Here is a 19,683-nt window from a genome sequence, read left to right as displayed (position 1 = left end):
ACTAAAACACCATTTTATTGCTTGAAGTTTCAGCTTTAACACGTTATTGTCATAGTTTTTAAATTCTTTTTTACTTTCTTTGTTCTGTGCTTTAAAAAGGAATACATTGTTTTGTTCTTTAAAATTACGCATTTTTAACGCTCGTTAATTTAATGAAAAAAAACATGATTTTTTTAAGGTTTTATTATCTTAAAAAAATCGTGTTTTTTTATTATATATATATTATATTATATATATTATATTATATTATATTATATATATATATATATATATATATATATATATATATATATATATGCTATTGTAAATTTATACGATAATCATAATATTATAAAAAGGGCATCCATTTAAAGAACATTTTTTTCATTTGTTATTTCGCCGTGCCTAAGCTCACGAAATCTCAGCCCTTTCATTCGTAAAATTGTATAATTACTTCCCATTTAAAAACTATTATATTCTCGACATTTTTGTATTAGGATTTTCGCCTTGAAATGTTCTAAGGAATCTGCCATTAAAAGAAAGTCCGGTATATACATATAGTTATACATATATAAATATATATAAATATAATATATATAAATATAAATATATATATATATATATATATATATATATATATATATAATATCTCTAACTTTATTAATAACTTATATTTTTTTATTAAATTCATTATGACCTTTATAAATATTTGTTGTGTGTGTGTATGTATGTATGCATGTTTGGTAGATAATATAAGATAGCATAAGATGGACTTGCGTATTTTTAGGTGTGTGTAAAGACATGCGTATTTTTAGATGTGTGTAAGGACAACACATGATATCGCTATACGATGTGTACATGTAATAAAGAAGGAAATTAATTCAATTCTGAGTATATGGTCGCGCGCATAACACTTTTTTGCCGTAATTGATTATAAGAGGACGCACAGCATACGCACACAGATAATCGTCACACCCTCGTAACAACGTGACGACTGTAGGCTTGGCGACAACAGATCATTCGCACACATACGGAAACAGTAAATAGTAACACGAAATTGCCACGTGATGGAATTTCATTGACACGCAAAAGGTAAAAAATTACTTCGTGGTATCGCCCTGCGTGAATAAAGAAAAAAATAATAATAAAGAGTGCATAACAAATGAAAAAATACGCACGTGTAAGTCATAAGCACAATCGAAAACACATGAACTATATTTTATATATAATATGTATGATAACACATTATTAAATTGATCACTATATGAGCGACAATTATTTACATATCGCAATCTTTTTCTAATTTTATTTAGAAGGTACATTATTTTTTTAGCTAGTTTTAAATCTTTTTTGATATTATATTATTTGATTACAGCAGTAAACTCACGCTTGTGCATATATCGATGTTAGGGGATATACTCTACTGATATTTTCCGAGCACCAAATATATTGCCCGATTGAAATGGCTTCTTGGACCGACGTCTGACCGCGAACGAGATCAAAATTAACTCGATTGTGTTTGCGCTATATACGCACGTCAGTCACGTACCGGATATTAATTCGCATCCTGTCGCTATCAATTTCCTCCCTATGTTTATCAATTATCAAATTTCTTTGCTATAAGCGCCGGATCAAGTGGCGCTTGTAAAAATATTTTATGAATCAATTAACCCATTTTTGACCTACATTTGATCTACACCTTTCACCTTTGATAAACTCTAATTAATGTCTCGATTGTAATTATTAAAAGTATATTAAATATAAATAATTCATTATAATAAAAATAGTAATCCAAATAATCATTTTTAAGATATTCTTTGATTCACAGCACATTTTAAAAATAAAATAAATCTTTTTATACTCAAAAACTTACCCAAATGTCCACCAAATGTCGAAACACATTACATTTAACCAGAAGAAACTCGCCAAAAATGAGAATTGTATGACGAAGGCTGAAACAGATAAATAATCATTTCAATCTCTAAGTATTAAGTATTCAGTATATCATGTAAAAAAAATTATTAAGTATTTAGCGTAAAAAAAACTACAAAAAATGATAACACTCTTGCACGTGTTAAAAAAAAATTTTTGTTATTTTTGCTTAAACTATTATTATATATTGTTATATTATTACGTATTGTTATATTATTATTATATTCATTATTATACAAAAATTAAATGTTAGACTTTGTTTCTCTCAAAGTTTTTTTTAATTAATATCATAAATTTTTTAAATAAATTTTAATTATTTTTAATTATATGTTTTTTTTGCAAACAATTAGTATTATTGTTTAAACTGCCAATTGTTTATAAATATCATGTAAAAAACTTTCCTTACACTTAAATATTCCCTAAATATTACGAAGTTATTTTAATTTTGTATTTTTTGTATTGTAGATAATTTAATTTTTATTATAACTGATTATATACATTAATCTATCATTTCTTATTACATTAAAATATAATTTCCGGAAAGTTTAGATAACAAAAAAAGATATTTATCTAAATAATCCAAAAATTTAAATTTTATTCACTATTAATTATCCTAGTTAATTTTTAAGATTTCAATAATTTATGCGGTTATATCAAAGAGTAGCAAAAAAAAAGAAAAAAAAATTGTTAACAAACAAATGTATAAACGATAAGATTCAAATATATTATATTGTATTTTTAAATAATTTAGATATGCTGTACCCAGTATAATGCAGACGGAATACGCTATAGCATCTGATTTGGTTAGCTGAAGCACCACGAGGACTGTGTACGCGATGAACAACGATCCAACGTATCCGCGGAGCGTGTAACCATGCATGTTCATAAGTTCTGGCAGTATAGAGTATACCACGAACGTAACCAGTAGAAACGGCAGGGATATTATAAGACCCACGGGTATACCGAGTGAATGATTTACATCAGGTATCTCGTTATCAGATGTCTGGTTCCCAAAACAGATAGTCACCTCAAACTTGTCCCGATCTACGACGGCGAGGCAATAGGATGTCGCTGGAACGAAATCCTTGTAATACGGTTGATATAAAGAGCCATTGGTGAGAAATATATATTCATCGTTTGGATACTCGGAATCGTCGGGATTAAGCACAAAACGTTCAGTCTGCTGACATGGATCGTAGACGACCAGTTCAAATAATGCATCCAACTTTTTATCTTCTCTCCGTAGCGAATCGCTCCTTACGTAACTATATACATCTGGAAAAGGATAATTACCTTTTCCAGCGATGCATTTCTCTTCAATCAAACGATCACCAAGGGGGCAACAGAGTGGAATGCAAGTAATATTATCGCAAATTTCATATGGAAAAATATTGTTTTTCGTATCATTTCTGTTGGATTTTTCATGGAATTCATATAATGTCAAGTTGTCTTGATTTTCGATTTGTGTGAAGTTTCCACGAAATTCATACGACGTAAAGTTGTTCTTGATTTTGGTTCGCGTAAAGTTTCCATGAATTGACATGGGGTTATTCTTGTCGTCGATCTTAGTAGAGTTCACGCCAAGCTCCGTCAGCATTTGATTTCTTTCCTTATGATCCTTTATGGAATGCGAGCGAAATTCATATCGCGTCGAATTGTCATCTTCGCGGTAGTTAGTCGAGTTAGTATGGAATTTATATTGCATATTGTCGTTATCCTTAGTGGAATTTTCGTGCAAATTACGTTGCAACAATTTCTCTTTATCTCCATGATTTCTTGTAGAGTTCGTATAAAATTCATATCTTGTAGAATTTTGTCGAAGTTCTGAGGATGAAACGACGAGCAAAAACGTGCCACACCAAAACGCGGATTTATACATCATTTGTTGATGCGTCGAATTTACTAATTTAAATTACGGCTTGGTTTTTCTTTAGTCAGCCTTGTCAGATATGTCCAGCAACCACAATGATATCGCGGACTACGGAAACGAGAATACGCGTGTTAATTTGCAGTGCCTTGACTGCAATAGGAATATTTTTATTCCAGCAAAGGACAAACCAGCTTTCGTGGCAAATACACGTGGCGAATGCACGTTAAAAAGAGAGTCACATTGTTAAGAAGCTATCGCGATAAGATAGATCCTCGATCAGCCGAAAATAATGGTAGGATGACAATGGAAAACATTAATTCTTTTAAATTTCATATAGCGTTTTCAAATATAGCAAGTTAATTCACTCTGCCATTAATGACATCATTGCATTGTCAGTATCAATAAAAGACTTGAATTCATAGTAAAATAAGTAATTAATTGATCTGAGTTGGATTAACTCATCTATTCAAAAACGTCAATAGTTTGATTTGCGAGGGGTGTGATTTGAAGAAGGATACAATATAAATATTTGTTTTGATTTGTTTTCACAATTCGTTTTATAGTAGCCAAGATAAATCATTGAATCGTGAAAATTTTTCTTATATTCTGTTTTTAATATTTTTAAAAAAATTCTGAAAGAAGAGTAATTTAAAATAATTATTTAATTATTTAAAATAATTATTTAAAATAATTATATAATTATATATTTTGTGTAAAATTTTTTGTGAAAAATTTTATATTAAATTAGGCCATATTTTATATATGCGTTAGTTGAATAAAAAAAAGCAAGCAGTTACATTAAGTGCAAATATACCAAGCAGAATAATGAAAAGAAGCGAGCTGAGAAAAAGTATTCTCCAATGACGCATTCCCTAATTATGTAATTAATTATATAATCCAAGCATATTTATCTTTTGAGAATCATTGTTCAAGTATCTTGCTTATACCTATTATACGATGAATATTAGCAGAATCATTAACTTTATATACATCATAAACTATAGATAAATCGTAAATAACGCTATAATAAACTAATATAACTTTTTAAATGTCACTTATGTCTGCGAAAAATCAGAGAGATGTTGCGAGAATGCTTATTTAGAAAGTTGGCGCTCACTTATATTAAATACTCTTTCTTTAATCCGCAATATTGCTAAAGGCACATTTTATTCATATGCTATGCATAATATAAAATAATTCGAGACAAGAAAAGCCAAAATTCAAGAATCGATAGCAACGATGTTTAATACAGTCGGAGATTTTCGTCGATTATTTTGAGATGAGATTATGCAGCAGCATAATCTCATCTCAAAATAACATGATTCTTTTTTTGCGTTAATATAGCAACACAAGTCAAAAAGAAAAGTTACATCATTCTGGATATATAATACCGAGTGTGATGCAAATGTCGGTTAGGATTTGCTCCTGCGGTGTCAATTGAACCAATCCCACTATACTGTACGCCATCGCCAGACAACCAACGTATCCGCGCAACGTTAGACCATGCAAGTTTTTCAGATCAGGCAGTAACCAGTAGACGATGTACGTGGCGGCTAGAAACGGCACGGACACAAGCATTCCAAAAGAGTACACGATCCCACCGCCGTCGTCATCCTCAATTGCGTATATCTCCTCACAGAAAAATAGCAAGTATTCGTGATACTCGTAGCCTTTCACCCGCGCTAAGCAGTATTGATGATAATCGAGAATACGCTCCTCCCGTTCCTCGGCTAGAGGTCGTAATATAGAGCCATTCGACATGAGATACCATTTCTCGTCCAAGTAAACGTGCGGATTTAAAGGATATCGGTTCCTGCCGGCGCATGGATTCCATACCGTAAAATTAAAATACTCGTCGCTCGTAGTGATATTTGCCAGTTCAAGATTGGTATCATAAACTGACGGTAGTTGGATTATTTCCGTCCCATTTATCGCGCTCTTCACGCAGTTGTCTCCGGTGAGGAAAGTGTTAACGCGACAACATAACGAAACACGGGGCTTTCCGGAACCATCATCATCTTCGATATCGGTCGTCATCTAGGAAAAAGAGCCCGAGGGAATAATGAAGACAAATGAAGTAGCCTATAATTGTAGTTGTGCAAAAAAAAACTAAATGTTAATTTTTAGATTTTTGTTGCAAAATTTTGTTGAATATGCGTAATGCATCACGCATAAATAAAATTAACTATTAGAAATTGATTATTATATCTACCTGGTAAAACAATTTTGTCTTAGTTCATCATATAAAATTTTAATTCTGATATTCTTTTAAAATGGCTATCTATATCCGAAATATTATCCAACATTTTGATTCTTTGCTACATACTATACTTATACAATTGAAGAATAAAAATAAATTTCAAATTATAAAAATTGATTTCAAATTATATTATGGATTAAATTGATCACAAATAAACAAATTGATATAATACTGGAAATGTGCAAGTTTATTCCATAAATTTTAATACATGCGTTATAAATACATATAACGCATTTTTGTACATAGGCAATTATTTAGGTAGAGTCTTATAACGCATACATTAAAGTTACAGAAAAGGTCTGCTAAAATTTTTGTTAATATTTTTGTTATATATAATATCACACTTTTTTAACTTTTGTTAACTTTTGTTTAACATAATCTAACAATAAGTATTTAGGTTATGTAATTACATTTAAAGTATTTTTACAATCAAGTTTAAGTTTCAAAAATAAGTCTTTCTAAAAATCTTGATTAATTATGACATAAATAGTAAGTAACCATTTCTGATGTTATTATTATATTTAGAAAGTTTTACTATTCCAGAATTAATTACATAATTCAATAAGAAAAACACTTAATAAGAGAAAGAATAATAATTTTTTTAGTTTTTTTTAAACTAAATATGAATTCGGCTTTTCCAAAATCATTAATTTTAAAAAATTTTAAATTAAAATTAAAAATGTGTAAAAAATTCTTTTAAAGTAACTTATATATATATATATATATATATATATATATATATATATATATATTATATTACAACTATGATGTAAAAAAGTTTCTGTTTAAAATTAATTATATTGTTAGAATTATTACCTGAAAAAAATTTTGTAAAATTTTTGTTGTAAATTTAAAGTTAATAAGATTTTTGTAATTAAATATCGTATTGCTTAAAGATTATATTAAATCATTATAAGAAGAACTATAGATGATATAATCAATTATTTTCCAATTTATATTATATTTATATGTACATAAAAATTTTTGATATTTCTGACTACAATTCGATATCAAAATTAACAAATTCAAAATAATCCAATATGACAAATATAAATTTTTTATCTTTTTTTTAAATTTTAATATAAATGCCATATTATAAATCTATCATTTTAAATATATTTTTGACATTGAATTTGAAGTTGATTTGAAGTTTATAAATTGTAATAATATTTTTAACACATTACACATATGTTATCATAACTGTAATATAGTAAATTAATTGAATTAGTTCCTTTTGACAAATTTAGATTTGAATTTCTGAAAATCGTGATGTATGAAAAAGCATTTTGAGGACCAGATTTGTATGTGCAACATCAAAAAATTATAAAATATAATTATTTTTATTCTTGTGTTTAGAAAAATTATTTTTTATTATATTATGTTATATCAATCACATTGCTTGTGAACTATGTATAAATATTAATAGAATCATTATGGGAGATAATATTTATACGTTAGCAAAGCGATGCGAATTGCTGTCATAAATTCTAAGTATCCAATACAAAGAATGTGATCGGACTTGAAATTATCTCTACCTCTGAATAAACATGAGGGATGATAAAATTTTCCTCCAACGATCCCTCTGGCTCTTCCTCTGTATGATCGCTTTCGAGAGCGTTCGCGATCAAAATCACGAGACAAACAAGGAATAAGGCCGTTCTCAGATGCCGTTCCATTCTATACTAATTAGTGAAACTGTTCTCAAATGGCAACTTGAAATAATTATCGTCGTCGTCTCTCACAGCGTTATCATCGTGCGGAAGTTTACGCACGAAAGCGCCGCAAGAAATGGTGAAAGAGAAAAAGAGAGAAAGAAAACGTGAAATGACTCTCTCGAGAATACGCACGCACACTACTCTCTTACGACCCACATATAATATTAATAATACGTACAGTTAATCTTATTATTTAGAAAAATTTTATTAATCCGTTTCACCGTATCATTAGTACGTAAATTGCTGAACTGAGTAAAAAATAATAATAGTAATAAAAAAAAGCGTGATTGATTAGTGTATACTTTAGTGTGAACTTATGTAGTGTATTTTTTGAAAGATAGTATGGGTATAACAATCTTTGGTCACAAAATGATTATTTATGAGACAAGTAAAATCTCTAATAAAAATGTATAACAAAGTAGCACATTGAATGATAAATGTAGTTATAAATCATATGTAGATACAATACTAAAAAACTGTTTAAAATTTTATTCATATAAATTCAGATAATTTAAATGTATATGATATTTTTAAGTGATCTTTAATTTAAAAAATAATATAAACTCTTAATGTAATCCCATTTTTCATGAAATGTTCATTATTTAAAGCTACTGTAGTTTACATGTAAACTACAGTACTAGTATGCTACATGTAATTGAAAACATATCTACATACAATATTTATATATACATATATATTTACATATATCTATATATAATGATAGGCTAATAATATATAGTATTATATAACTAAGTACATAGTAATACATCAAAATTAATATGTACAATAGCATTTAGTTATCCGGTCTTAATCGGATTGTTGAATAAGCAAATTTATATACATATAAGATCATTACCTGTTATATATTGTTGCAATAAAATATTCTATTATTTTATATTGCTAATTTTCTCTGCTAACCTTTAATTAATAATTAGTAATTTTTTAATTAATTATTAATTAATAATTCAATTGATCTATTATCTTAAAAAGGGGGCGTATATCTAAACGTCATAAAATATAAAACCACAAGATTTATGTCAATATCATCAAATTATTGACGCACGCAATATAATATGCATTTTTCGGAGCAAAATGAAATAAACGCAAAAGAAAGTGAAGTTATTATATATTATGCGGCTTTCTTTCTTTTTTTTCCAGTAAATCGTCGAAACACAAAAAATCCATCCGGATCAAAAATAACTGCTGTATTATCGCTAACGACTAAGATTGACTTTTAGTTATCTCACTAGATTTGATAAAACTGGCACTGATATTCGATTTTGCTACTTCTCTTCTAGAATAGAGAAGACAGGAGTGCGCGAAAAACGTATATACTCACGCGAGCAATGAGGCGACACTACTAAACGATGAATCGTTCACAGTGTTGAAGAAACGTTTACCTGCTGCGAGGCGATATATACAGGGCGGTCTAAAAAAATCTTTATATATCAATAGCTTCACTAATCGAATAGTTTCACTAATTATTTAAGCAACAATAGAAATTTAAACGCTTATATTTTTTTAGAAAATTGTAGAAACTGAGATTAGTTTTACAAAGTAGTTAGACAAACAACAAAATTTTTTTTAGCTACACTAAATATATATGGTAAGATTTATGTTTCGAAAAATAATACATCGATAGTACGCAAAAGAAATCATACATAAATTTTATATAATTATCTCACTAGACTTCAAAATAGGTATGTATGGGTGTCCGCAAGGGGGAGAGACCAAGAAGGGATACATGCCCCCTTTGAAAAAAAAAAAAAATTATAATCATAATTCTATTATATATTAATATTAAAAGATAAATATCAAAGCATATATTTCAATCAATCTGAGACATTTTATGTCATGCCCCCCCTCCCCTTTAAAAAAAATCCTGCGGACGCCCTTGGATACGCGTATGTGATCTAAAATATTGAAATTGCATTGAATATTTCATTTTGCAAATGTATTTATCCCACTCTGCGGATAATGATAACCGATGCAAAAGCAAAAAAATCTTATTATAAAAACCGGTTTGCATTCGTTGCGTGTACCTTACATACATGCTGCAAAAGGGAGAGCAGGATCGTTAATATTTATTTTACTAGAAATTGAAGATTTCCGACATATTTGGCGACTTATATGACTTTCTCGGTATACTCGATACAAAAAAGGACTCCCTCGATCACATTAAATTCCTCGAAATAACACGAAACATATACTAATTGTAAGAATTAAATTGCATTAGAAAGTATAACATGTGGTTTTTATGTTATCGCTAATCGCAGAGATATGGGAATTATGCGTCCAGAAAAACGCGCACACACATTTGTAGTTGATTTATACAATATATTTATTTATATTTTATTTTGTATTAGTGAATGAAACAGATGCGGATAGCACATACACTAATATTACATATAATATGTATGTATAAAAATATACATACACGCACATATATACATGCGCATAAGCACAAAATTAGACACTAATATAATAATAATAATTTAATTCACAAAAAACTTTTAAACAAAAGATATCTAAAAATCAAAGTCTGAAAAAAATATAAAATATTTCTTGAAACAATTAATACTGAGTGAGAAGTTTAAAGAAAACAAAATGTTTTTAAAAATGTACGCGTTCTGTCACATATAGAAAATGTTATAATATTTAATAACAATTAAATATTATTCTTGCAGAGTAATTGATTTACGTGAAACGCTTCCAACCAATATTTTAGCAACTTTAAAAATGCCTTAAAAACAAAATATTATATGTATACAGAATGTTAATGTATAATCATATTGATTATGTATAGTAATTAGTTTTTCAATTAATGTATCATGTGCTATCCAGCATTGGAAAATAATATTTAAAAACTTATGGTTTGTTTTCTGCAAAGAAAAATATATATAAAATATTAAATCGGTTGAAAGCACTAGAAAACGTATAAAATTTTTTGAAAGCACGATAGAGCTTAAACAATTTTAATAAAATTCAAGGATTTTTATTTTAAATCAAATCATGTAATTTTACAAACTTTTGTATATTAAAAACGAATTTGACTCGTAAATTAATTTGCATCACGATTTTTAAATTGCAGAAGATTTGTTTTTAATCATATTTAAAAAAGAAAACTAAGAAAATGTATTTTTTATTTATAATTACATAATTACATTAGAAAATTTTAAGAAAAAAATTTTTTTGCATTTTTTGGGAGAAAAGTTTTCTTCCATATGAATATCCAAAATTATTATCAAAATTAACTCTATACTATTAATTTTATATCGATAAAACATCAATATTTAAATATTATATCGCATTTATTTTATATAGTTTAATATAAAAAATATTTAGAAATATATATTTTATTGAATATTTTTGTTTGTGTTGTCATGTATTTAACAATATATTAACATTAAAAAAAAATAACTTTGTAGACTTATAGACTCAAGACTCGTTACTTTTCAAATAACAATTTACTTTTTAAAACGAATTATTACCTTTCAGAAAAAGAAATCGTAACGGTAACAAGTTACTTTTATATAAAGTAACTTTTTCAACGCTGTTTCTATTTTATTTATACGTATGTATAAATTTATTCGCATTTTTTGTGCAGAGATGGACATTGATATTTTCTATACATAGATAATATTATTTAACATTATTATATTTATATAATATTATTTCTAAAATTATCATCATGCACAAAAAATAAAATGATGCAAAATAAAATGTAAATTTGATTTAAAAAATGAAATATATTGATTCAGAATAAAACTTATTATTTTAAATATGTTTGTATGTTACAAGATGCGATCATTAATCTTTCTCGCATTGCTTATATCCTAAAATTCTAAACTGATAATATCGCGAAATAATTAATTATAAATGTCTCTTAATCCGCATCATTAAGGATATTTTGGCTATACAATAGTAGCAAAAAATTGTCAAAAATAAAAAAAAAACATATTTCTTACTTTTATATTATTTGAAAAATTAAAATTAAATAAATCTAAATTATAAAAACAATTAAAATATCACAAAACAATATCACAAATAATATATTTTTGTCTTTGTAAAAGAAAATATTTGTAATTAATATTTAATATTTTTCCTATTTTAACAAAAACTTTTGATGTGAATACCTTCTGAAATCAATTGCAAAAAACAAAAAATCGAATAATTTGTAGAAAAAAAGAGAAAAAGAAATAATAATTTTCTAGAATTTTTAAGTAAAAAACTTTTAAACGTGTAATTAAATTTAAATCAAGTTTTGCACAAATATTTATTACAGTCTTTTTAATATATATAAAAATATGTATTTTGTTGGCAATGTTTTTTCCTTGTCAAAATTTGTCAATAAGTGTTACAACGCGTTTTTCCATAAGAATCAATACTAATTTTAAATTTAAATAATTTCCAAACCGTTAAGAGAATTGTGCTTAGCTTTTGCACACTCAAAAGAAATAGTAGATCAGTCTATAAAATTTTCATGCTTTTGTTAATATTACGACACATACATTCTAATTCTTTTCATATTTAATTAACTTCTAATATATATAATGTACAAATATAATCTAATATCTAATGTACAAAACTTATAATTAATTTTAATTTGCAACCGAGCGAGCAAGTTAAAAAGTAACAGAACTGCCAAAATCTAAGGAAGAAAAAGTAAGCAATCTCAATCATGATCAAGCAAATATCAAAATATCGAAATGCAAAAAAATTAGATCATCTATAAGGTGGCTGCTTACCCGTAATGAAGCATAACGCGCGCATAGAAGACATGTAAATGTAGTTAACCAAGAGCAGGAAAACGTAGGCAATAATTAAGCAGATGACATAGCACATGAGTGTTTTGCCGTAGAGATTCTTCAATTCGGGGATAATCGCATACACCAGAAAAGTTGCGACAAGAAATGGAATGGATACTGCGATGCCTATATGATGAGCTGTGTCTGCTTCTTCGTTCGGCGTTTCTGGTGTTACGCAAATCAAAATATTAATTCGTTCGAAATTCATCTGCCAATCGATACAATAATTCCAGAACGAGAATATCTCCTCATCGGCATTTACGAGGCTGCCGTTCGCTTGAAGAATATATTTCTTTTCTTGAAACTCGTTTGGATCAAGAGCGTAAGTGCCGGCAGGACAAACTGAACTTTCTAATAACAGAAAATAGTCTTTCAGTTTGTCAACATGTTGAATTTCTTCGGCCATTTGTTCCTTTGATAAACGTAGATCCTGCGTTTTGATTTCTTCTCCAGCCAGCATGGTATCATTATGGAATATCTTTTGGCATACCGGTTGCTTCCTTTGAATATTCTCCGTAAGATCTTTGCGGAGGACCTCGTCGCCGCGACAGCATTTCCTGATACAGTTGCGCAACTTGCAGACGCAAACATATGTGACATTGCCGTCCGTCCAATGTAGATCGGCCGGGTAAAGGAAACCATCATAGAGAAGGCTGCCGTTCTTTTCGAGCGTTTGCGACGTTTCCATCAGTAAAATACTATCATTGCTGAGAACCATGCTAAGTAACGATGAGCAACGCGAATCGTTCCTTAATACTGGCAATGATCTATCATTAGCGATGTCACTGCTGCTATCGACCGTCAACAGACCGCATGCGGCGAGAAAGACCGCCGAATTAAAATTCGCAGAGCGGGCGCACATCACGACAAGGGCGCCGAAGATCATAAACTATCAGCCGCGATCCATACAGTGATTATTTGTGGCAGCTCCACTCCGTACTCGGCGCTCGACACCTCTGCGTCGGCGGATGCGCGCCGTAGTGTGGCGCCGCGACGCTTCGCGCTTTCGCACGCCGATGAAATCTCATCGCTTCGGAGAATGTTCGAAGAAAAAAAATGTTCGAAAATAAAAAGCTTAAAAAAAGCGACATTTTATCTTGGTATTGCAGAGAATCTTGGACTCTAAATTCTGATTTATCACGTTTTTAATAATGTCCTCAACAAAATTCGCATTTGATTTTAATTAATTATATCGGCAAGTGATAGAAAAAAACAATAGTGTAGGTGAATTACTTCACAAAATATTTGGTCCCCAATTATAAAAAAAGTTTTATTCTATTTTGATACACAAAATTATACTAGAATAAAATAATTTGGACATAAATTTAATTTTTAAAACTTTTTTATGTATGAAGATAGTTGAAAATCCTAGGTTTGTTCTTTGTAGGTACATATTGGAATGGAATAAAATGAGACAATCTTTATGCAGATAGAGCAGTGAAATCGAGGAAAAAAGTCCTCTACCATTTGGCAGTGTGCGTAATAACTATTAAGAATTTAATTAAAAAAGATCGACCAATTCGTGAAAAAAAAACAGTCTATTGATGTGTGGTTGCTAAGATGCGAAAAGCGTTATGTACTGTTCGTATGTACCCGTTGTCATTTGTAGAGCGCTTCCCCCAAAACTTCATTGCGCGCCAAGTGACTGCATACTTTCGGGCTGTCTTTTCTCATAGCGCGCTTACATTCGCGCGAACTGGGCGATTTTTTAAAATTAATTTCTCAATAATTATTACGAAAATGGCAAAAGACTCTTCTGCTCTTCTGTTTCATTTGCTTTATCTGTACACGAAAAATGGTACGATTATTATCGGACACCTTGTACATAAGGTGATTCGTGTAAAGCGATATAAATATTTGCAAAAGTGTGTAATAGGATAAAAAAATTCTTTACACATAAAATATTTAATACAGAGAAAGATCGTATTTCGTATGATGAAAACGATTTTTTTGTAAATGAAGGCATTAAAGAAATTTCAAAGTCAATCTATTTTTTTTTTAAATGGTACCACTCTAATTTGTATATATGAATCAATTTCTCGTAATATTCGGTTTAAAAAATAAAAATAATGAATGGCTGAAAATTAAGAAATTTACAAAATATTTTATACTTTAATTTGACATAATTCTATATAAATTATGAAATATTTAGTAATTTATTAAATTTTTAGTCATTCTCCATTCTTATAACTTTTTACATTAAATATTGTGAGGAATTGATAAATTGCGGTGATTTCATTTAAAATTACACTAAGTTGACCTTGAAATTTCTTTAATGCCGTTAAAAAATCATTCCATCATACGCGCGACTTCTTTTGTATTAAATATTTTTTGTATACAAAATTTTTTTATATATTTTTAACTTTTGCTAATATTGCATCAGTCACATTGTACGAATAACCCTGTATATTTAAAAGTTGTAAAGAAAATAATTCTTTTTTTGAATGAAACCTTTGCACATTTTAAAACGGGAGATAATTATCGTTTTGTATTTAAAAAGTGGAAAACAAAAAATGCAAGAAATTTAGTCACAAAAAAACAACTTTTTATTTCAATAAAATTGTCAATATTCAAAGTACAAAAACGTTTGTATTTCGTACTGAAATAAAAATGGGAGCTTCGTAAAAAAAGAGAAAATATATATATTTATAAATATTTTCTAATTATTTATTATAAAAGGAAGAAGTTATAATATTTATATTTATTATATTATATACTTATATAATTTTATAATTATTATATAATTATTATAATTTTTGTTATAAAAAGTTATGACAATGCAAACACTTATTGTTAAATTATCACATAAATGTTCGTGTATCTTTGAATACTTGATGCTTTCAACTATATATAGAATAAATAATCAAATTTTACTTCCTTTGATAAATCTTAAGATATTTTTGATAAATCTTATATTTTTTATAGAAGAATGTTTCAAATAAAAGTTACTTGATTTCACAAAGAACATTTTTTGAACAACACGCTTTTGTTTAGGCTTTCAGGAATTCAAGAGGTCATATGTTTCCTTTTCTTCTCTTCTTCACAAAAAATTTTGAGATGGGGAAACTGTAGGTTTATATTTAACGTCGCTAAATATTGTTCGTAGCGCTGCCATTAGAGATTTAGGCAAACATTATATAAATTATTTATACATTTTATAAATAACGTTCGAATTCTCAACCGCATTTGCATTTGCATTCATATCACATCTGCACTGCATCACACCCATATCCGCATATCCATATTTACATTCCATATCAGCACCTATACTCACATCCGCATCTACAACCGCATCCGTACTAGAATCCATAGTTGTAATTGTGCATTCAACATCTATATATAAGCGCGCATATATACATATACATAGACATAATCAGAGCTACATCATATCTTTTCTCAAAATGCTTTTTTTAATTATAAATTTGAGAATAATTATATTTTTTTAAATACGACAAATTTTTTTTAAACGATTTGTATCAAAGAAATAATTGAATTTTGCTGCATGCATTAATACCACGGATAAAAACAATTGATCTATTGCAGATTAATGGACATATATGAAAATTAAAAATTATAAATTTTTATGCATATGTATAATTTGCAGAATATATGAAATCAGCTTAAAAAAGACGTCACATAAAGCTGTAAAAAAGGGTCACCTACATCTTTCTTTATAGTCAGAATAACAATTATTTTGCGAAAATAAAATTTCTCTACCCAAAATAAGTTTTCTACAGAAAATAAAATTGAAAACATATATATATATATATATATATATATATATATATATATATATATAAAAGACAGATTTGAAAATTATTGAAACAAAGAAAATTAAATTATATTAATTTTTTTGCTAGTTGACAATATCCTATAGACGTAAAAACAAAGAAAAGATCAAGTATATTTAAAAATTACACAAACCGACACATTCTCGTTATCTCGGATTGGACAGAGCAACCCCAAAAGATTATGACGCACTAAAACCAAATCCGTTGACAAAATTATTTGGTCTATCACATCAAGTTCTTGAGATAAACGTAGCAAAAGGTGCGAAAAGTCGCATTTTTTGCACTTTTCGATTGCTTTATCTCTGAATAGGAACATGTCACAAATTGAAATTTGAGACTTCTATGTACTCTATGTAGAAAATCTTAAAAGTCCCAAAGCAAAAATATTTGTCCTGATAAAACTATCCAAAAGTGCAAAAAAAAAAAAATTTTTTCTCAATTTTTGATCGATTATATCTCTAACCAAAAGTGTGATGCAGACTGCAGTAACCACGCAAATTGCAGCTTAAGATTTCAAATTTACGTGGAAAATTTGAAAAGTTTTATACAAACATTTTTTCATATTTTTCTTTCTGTAAAGTAATGGTACCTTCACGTGATATAGAATGGGTGATGCTAAATCCACTTCAAAAATAAACTATATATATATATATATATATATATATATATATATATATATATATATACACAGAGTGTCCGAAAATTCGCGCGACACCCTTTAAGGAAAGATAGAGGGTGTTATTCTGAACAGAAAAGTCCTGTATCATTTTCTTCTGTAACGCTGTAAATGTTAGCCTATCATCGCCGATCTTCAGCCGGGCGCACGTCGGTGAGCCGTCATAAACATCTGTTCGCTCACGCATACTACCAGGCGCGCGGCTCACCGTGTGTCCAGCTAAAGATCGATGATGATAGGCTAGATTTCATTCAATAATAACTCTTTTATTAAGCGTTATAAAAAAAAAATGATATAGGACTTTTCTGTTCAGAATAACACCCTCTACCTTAAAGGGTGTTGCGCAAATTTTCGGACACTCTGTATATATATATATATATATATATATATATATATATATATATAGTATATATATATATATATATATATATATATATATACAGTGTATATATATATATATTTCTGTACTATATATATATATATACGATGTACAGAAAATAATTGTTTTAAAAGTATGCAATTATTTGCAATATATTTTTATAACAATTATTTATTTTTCTTTACATATATATATATATATATATATATATATATATACATATATATAGATATATATATGTAAAGAAAAATAAATAATTGTTATAAAAAATATATTGCAAATAATTGCATACTTTTTTTAAAACAATTATTTTCTGTACATCGTATATATATATATACGGTGTACAGAAAATATATATATATATATACACTATATATATATATATATATATATATATATATATAGATATATATATGTAAAGAAAAATAAATAATTGTTATAAAAATATATTGCAAATAATTGCATACTTTTTTTTAAAAACAATTATTTTCTGTACACCATTTGATTCATCTTATTATTCTGTACATAAAAGTATTACGATACAATTATCGAACACTAAATAATTTTTGAGATATTATATATTTTATACTAAAATATGCCAGATTAAGATACAAAATGACTAAAAAAATTCTCAATGAAAAAATATTTTATTATAGTGTTTTGAAAAGCTCTCGAGATAAGCTACAAGAATATGCAATAAAAAATGGAGGTTTCCATGAAAAAAACAAAAGTTGACCTTCAAATGACCTTGAAAATGACCTTTAATGTCAAATCCAAAGTCACTATTAGATAGCCCCCTTTGTTTCCTACAATTTTTATCCGAGTCGTTTTCCTTTAAACGTTGATCCTGAAAAGTTATAAGGGTGGAACTTTTAAAATGGGACACCCTGTATATATATATATATATATTGTAACGGTTTTAGCGCGTCAAAATCCTTCAAGGACACCCTATGCAGCTCAAAGATAGCGCAAGTAAAGTCAAATTTGTGTCGGCTTGTGTTATTCTTTTCGATAACGAATAGTCAATTGTGTTATAAGTAAAGTTCAAATATAAACAAAATATTCAGTATCAGCATATTTAATATACTCATTTTCCGGATTAATAATATAAACTTATTAATTAATATATTAAATTATTATTTATACATTATTTATATATATATTAAATTATTATTTATACATTATTTATACATATATTAAATTATTATTTATATATTGGTATATATATTGGTATTTATATATTGGTATTTTATATATTGGTATATCTAGAAAACGGGCAAGTCTGCTGTAGCTGAGTATTCTATTCATGTCCAAATATAACGATTTACTACCAAAACAACATCGAGTCTTATAGAAGTCTAAAAGATGTCTCATTAAAGAAATCTTTAAGACATTTCTAAAAAATATTTAGGAGACATTTTTAGATGTCTAAAAAGATTGATATTATAATAAAATATGCATAATTGCATTTAAGAAAAAAATATACAATTGCATCTTTCAGATATGTAATGCTTTATATTATGTTATATAATATTTGTAAAATCAGAATTATAAATTAGAACAGAATTATAAATCGATTCTATTCATTATTCTGTAAAAAATTTAGTAAATATTTTAATGAAAGAATGAACACACTTTATAAGATATCTCACATTTTATATGTTAAAACATGTCTAAATATTTAAATTTTTGATAATTTTATTTTAATATTTTTATATATAAAATAATAAATAAAAATAGATTTATATAAGAAAAACTAAGCTTTATTAAATGGTTTTATTTAAGTCACGCGCAACAGTGAGGTATCTTGTGTAGATACACAAGATACCTCGCTGTTGCGCGTGACTTAAATAAACCATTTAATAAAGTTTAGTTTTTCTTATATATATAATACTATATATAATATTACATAATTTTTTTACAGCGCGTGCACTTAACATCCATATATATATATATATATATATATATATATATATATATATATAATACTATATATAATACATAATACTATATTGTATATAATACTATATATAATATTACATAATTTTTTTTACAGCGCGTGCACTTAACATCTTTTTTCACTTTTTTTTTAAGAAGGTAATTTTAGGAATTCATTTTTTTATAAATCAATAAAGAAATTCATATTTTAATAAAACAAATAAAGTAATTAAATAAAATAAATTAATTAATTGAGTTTCTAATTAATCAATAGTTTGAATTCATATTATAATTAGTATTTTGTTAATTATCTATATATATGTAATATTATGTAA

General features: G+C 27.4%; 1 protein-coding gene across 8 annotated transcripts in view; it reads right to left on the bottom strand.

The window, feature by feature from the left end:
• The window catches only part of LOC126849769 (G-protein coupled receptor Mth2-like), a 30,587-nt gene that overhangs the window by 10,817 nt on the left and 87 nt on the right, over positions 1-19,683 (bottom strand). For 2 of the 8 annotated variants that reach the window (XM_050591986.1, XM_050591987.1), the window contains exons 1-3: positions 8,613-9,104; positions 2,674-3,889; positions 1,853-1,931 (exon numbers count right to left, since the gene is read on the bottom strand). In XM_050591986.1, the coding sequence (XP_050447943.1) occupies positions 1,853-1,931; positions 2,674-3,793 (1,199 nt within the window). In that variant the 5' untranslated portion in view covers positions 3,794-3,889; positions 8,613-9,104. Of the gene's footprint in view, positions 1-1,852; positions 1,932-2,673; positions 3,890-5,172; positions 5,819-7,576; positions 7,861-8,612; positions 9,105-12,504; positions 13,474-19,683 lie in introns of those variants that run through there. The other 6 variants (XM_050591983.1, XM_050591984.1, XM_050591988.1 and 3 more) reach the window with 6 other exon arrangements.

The sequence above is a fragment of the Cataglyphis hispanica genome, chromosome 5 (genome assembly GCF_021464435.1).
Source record: "Cataglyphis hispanica isolate Lineage 1 chromosome 5, ULB_Chis1_1.0, whole genome shotgun sequence".
Classification (NCBI taxonomy): Eukaryota; Metazoa; Arthropoda; class Insecta; order Hymenoptera; family Formicidae; genus Cataglyphis; species Cataglyphis hispanica.
This window is presented reverse-complemented; position numbering and strand designations above follow the sequence as displayed.